Genomic DNA, 4,717 nt, shown 5'->3' with positions numbered 1-4,717 from the left:
AAGAATCCAACTCCCAACTAAATCGTTACACCGTTCCCAGTTGGAAAAATCATCCTTTTCTTGTGGCATTTTAAGAGATCCATCAACAAAGCCAAACTTGTTTTTAGCACTCCAGTGCCATTGTTACTGCACGACCATTGTCTCCAATCAATAAAGAAGTTAGAAGAACAGTTGAAGGGCTATCGGAGTGATGAATAGCGCAAAGATCGATTTTGATAAGAGCTGAAGAGTTCGGAGATGTTTCTTTGCCTGCCATATTGAAAAACAATCGAAAAGTATGGAATTTAATAAGGGAATTATATGTGATATGACTAACCTGGCTATGATACCATGTGAGAAATGAAGAGAACAAAAATCAAATTATTTTATTTCATCTCATTTGTACACTTTATAGATGTACTACAAGGATAAGAATGATATAAAATAGGAACAAATAATTTGTTACAACAAATTAATCTAATCTAGTTGATAAAATAAAACTAATTTTCAAATATGAAAATAACAAACAAATCTAAAAATGCTCATATTATCCAACACCAATATTTTGAGATTTTTCCCCTATGATATTATTAAATTATATAATGATTCGCCCTTGGAGCTGCCGATTTCGGAATGATTTACGCTATAATTAGTGGTCCAAACGAAGCTCAAGTAACGGGGAATAGGGATGTATTTGTCTTTTTGTGAATTTACATAGCGGGGCCAGTCAAGGTTTTATTCAAACGGGCCTTTTCTTTACAGATAATGGGCCTAGGCCTATTACTATATCCATTACAATTATGTTAGCCCAATACTGTTGTACAATTTTTGCTTCCGCTTTCTCGTTTCGCAACATGAGCCACCACGGCAAGAGACCCCGGGCCGCTGAGACCGCCGTAGTGGATCCTGAATACGGTGGCAGAGAGCCTCTGCGAGAAGGTATTCCGCTGCCAGAGACCTTAATTCTTGATGAGATTTTCCCGAAATTGAAGATGGAGTCGCTTTGCGCTCTGGCTTGCGTGTGCCGGACACTCAGTTCGATGGTCTCTCAAGCTCTTTCTGCTATCTCTTATCTTGATCTTTCCGTAAGTCTTCATTGAATCGGTGGTTTGTTCCTACTTTTCCTGTTCTGTATTGGTTTTATTTTTTGTTTCATTTGGTGATCAGCTCCTTCAAGTTTTAAATGTTGTTGAGAACTGGTTTTCATGATCTTAGATGCAATGTTGAAGTGTTTTTTTGTGCTATATCTCGGTGGGATTGAAAGTTGTGCTTTCTCACTTATAGTTGTTTTGGTGATAGGCTTTTTCATCGAACGGATATATTCTTGGTCAAATCGTTTCCAGAGTAAGAGGAATGACAAGTTTGACTATTGATTGTCTTCGGTTGGATGATTCCTCTGTCATCAATATTCTTGGACAGAACATTCAAGAATTGAGTCTTCTCAAATGTGCGTCTCTATCTTTTGATGTTATTTCTTCTATTGGAGGAAGGTGCCCTGATTTAAGGTACGACCTTAATTGTGCTTGAATCTTTATCATTATTTGTTATGATTATTGAAATAATCATGAGTTTTGACGCTTTAAGTACGGGAATTGTTCTTTGAAAATTTAGCTTTCAACTATAATAAGTATTATGAGACATGAAGACTAGCTTATTGGACACCATTGCAAGGCCAATTAAAAAATTATATATCTTGGATTTGAGTTGTGATAGGTTTCGGCAAGGGTAAGTTAGGATTTCCATCTTGTTCAACTTTTTGACTGATAAACTAGAGTCCGTTGGTATCATCATTTGATGTACTCGTCAAGTTCTTTCAGTTTCTTCACTTCAGCCATTCATGCTTCTACATGTTCTTGCTGAACCAACTTCTTTAAATTAAAGATATGTGTATGGTGATTTTTCAACAGATGAGTGCCATCTTTGCACATGAAATTATATATGTTAAACCCGACTCCTATGAGTATGAATTTAATTCTTGGTAATTTTGTTTTTCATTCTAAGATCGGGGTTTGTTGAGCAGGCACTATTACGTTAAAATTTACCATGTATAACAATTTCAGAATTGATCTTAATAGTTTAATTTTGAACGGTAATATGCAACAAACGTGAGGATTGGAAAGACCCGTCAAAGAAGTGTGAAGCATGTGTAGCATTTAACACTGGCCTCTTGTTTGTGGTTTTGACTCTATGTATAAGGGTTCTTGTCCTGGAATTGGCTGAGGGCATCTCACCTGAAATCTTTGGGAAAAATCTCGCGGAAATTCTGAAAAAATTTCTCTCTTTGGAGGTAAAATCTTCTCACAGTCTTATGCTTTGATTTCAACTCAAGTTTGGGATTAACTTAGCAAATATGTAATTGCAGCATCTTTCCATAAAAGTCCGTCGAACAATAGTTGACGCTGATGATTTAGGTTTCATCAATCCTTTCCTCCCCCAAACTCTAAAATATCTGAAGTTGGAGCCTGTGAGTGAGCAAGATGCTTTTCAGTTTATAGAGGAAATCAGAGATGAAAAAAAGATTCCGAGAAACTTGGTCAATCGTATTGTTTCCGACTTTAAATTGCAACGCTTAGTACTTGTCTTGGATGTTATATCTGATAGACTTGTTGCCTCAATCACCAGTTCACTTCCACTGTTGATTGAGTTGGACCTTGAGGACCGACCATGTGTAGAACCAATTCTGCCCTATGACTTAACTAACAGAGGACTGCAGTTTCTATGCTCTTGTGATTATCTCACTTCTCTCTCAATTATTAGAAGTAAAGTTGTACCTTTTAGAAGGATTAATGATTTGGGCATATTGCTTCTTTCTGAGAGTTGTGGAAGCCTAGAATCTATAAGGCTTGGTGGGTTTTCTACGGTTACAGATGCTGGGTTTTCATCACTTTTGCACTCGTGCAAGAACCTGAAGAAGTTTGAAGTTCGAAATGCACCTCTGTTATCAGACTTGGCGTTTCATGAAATTAATGGCCCTCTTGTTGAGTTGAAATTGTTGTCATGTAACCTTATAACCAGCGAAGCTGTAGTGGAACTCTTGTCATCTAGTACCTTGGAAGTGCTCGACACAAATGGTTGTCGGAGCATAGCAGACCCCTGCCTTGACTACATATCCTTCCTCAGTACGTTAACCTCACTTAATCTTGGAGGAGCCGATATCACTGATCACGGTCTTAGCATTTTAGGTGAAGGGGATTTACCTATAGTAAGTTTACGGCTAAGAGGGTGCACGAGAGTAACTGATCGAGGAATAGTCTTTTTACTCAACGAAGGGAACAGAATCAACAAAACTTTATCGTTACTTGATGTTGGGCACATGCCAGGAATATCAGATCGAGGCGTTCAAGCAATAGTTTCAAGTGCAGAATCACTTACCGAGCTATGCATGAGGTATTGTTTTCATGTGACTGATGCGTCTTTTAAATTATTGGCTTCCAGGAGGTGTGATGGGTCCAATATGCTTCAAAGACTGGATGTTTGTCACTGTATCAGACTAACTGCTGGAATAGTGGAGTTCTTGGAGAAGAAACCTTTATTCCGCGGTCTGAGATGGCTTGGAGTGGGCCGTACTTCTTTGGCGAATAGGAGCGATGATTTTGGTATGATACGCAGAAAGCGACCATGGCTGACTGTTTGTTTTGGAGGCTGTGAAGTTGGGTGTCATGATGGATGGCAATACCATAATATGTAACAAGGATTCCATCGTTTCAGCAAATGATCATTTTTTTTATACAGCTAATGATCATGTTATTTCATTGTTTTGTAATTGGTGTTGTATTTGAATGATGTTCTACATCAGGAAAATATTTGGTTGTATGTAGTTAGGTACCGGATGGTACGTGTGATGGGATAGTGGGAAGATTATAGTGAAATGGATATATAATTTAAGTATATAGATAATTAATGTAATAATACAATTTGTAGTGTGTTTGTGTATTTTTTTCAATGACCTAAACATCCTTGTAAAAGTCTAAATACTACACAAATGGACTCTCATAGTAGCCAAACAATCTGTGCACATAGAATTATCGATGTCGGAAAACGATATTGCTGTGATTCCACTTCTCCCTCCCACTTTTCCTTCTTTTTGTCGACCTGCCTCCTTTTTTTCATCCTTGTTTTCGGGGACGGAAAAATTAAAATATAAAAATAGTGTTTTCAAATTTACTCACAAAAAATAGTATTTATTTGACATATCTAAGAAACGTTAATTTGTAAAATAATCTTAATCGAGCATAATTAAGGTTTTAAAAATTATAAACGGTTGGTTCAAAATATATTACTGAAAAATTAAAAAGATTATCAAAATTTCTAATACATCATCCATAACGAATTTAACGTTATCAGTACTATCTTTCATTTGATGATTTTTTTTAATGAAAGACAATATAACCTGAAACGTCCACTACTCGTTTTTTTTTATAATATATTAGAATTTTTTTTCTTTTTCATACCAATTCGGCCGGAATACATCTATACACATATATATTTTTTACAGCATCTTTTAAAAAAATAAAAATAAAACAACCAATTATATTTGAAAATCCAAAGGAAAGTAACTCAAAAAATAAAATCGTCAATAGTGTACCAAACATAAACTTGGCAATATTTCAAAATGAACCTAATTCTAACATCCTCTCAAAACATCTTAAAAGCATCATAAAAGTCATAAAATCTTTAACGTAAACTTAAATCAGAAACTTAATTTAAATACGAAACACTAGCGCTGGTTCTCGGGTTG

At 35.9% G+C, this 4,717-nt stretch overlaps 1 protein-coding gene across 1 annotated transcript; it reads left to right on the top strand.

Moving 5' to 3' along the window:
- The first annotated feature begins 787 nt into the window (after window positions 1–787).
- Window positions 788–3,891, top strand: LOC140981182 (F-box protein At-B-like). Its single transcript, XM_073447492.1, has 4 exons — window positions 788–1,064; window positions 1,279–1,484; window positions 2,176–2,266; window positions 2,342–3,891. Exons 1-4 carry the CDS (start codon window positions 834–836, stop codon window positions 3,665–3,667), a joined length of 1,854 nt encoding a protein of 617 aa, XP_073303593.1. The 5' UTR covers window positions 788–833; the 3' UTR covers window positions 3,668–3,891.
- Window positions 3,892–4,717: the final 826 nt, after the last annotated feature.

Source organism: Primulina huaijiensis, chromosome 1 (assembly GCF_012295235.1).
Source record: "Primulina huaijiensis isolate GDHJ02 chromosome 1, ASM1229523v2, whole genome shotgun sequence".
NCBI lineage: Eukaryota > Viridiplantae > Streptophyta > Magnoliopsida > Lamiales > Gesneriaceae > Primulina > Primulina huaijiensis.
This window is presented reverse-complemented; position numbering and strand designations above follow the sequence as displayed.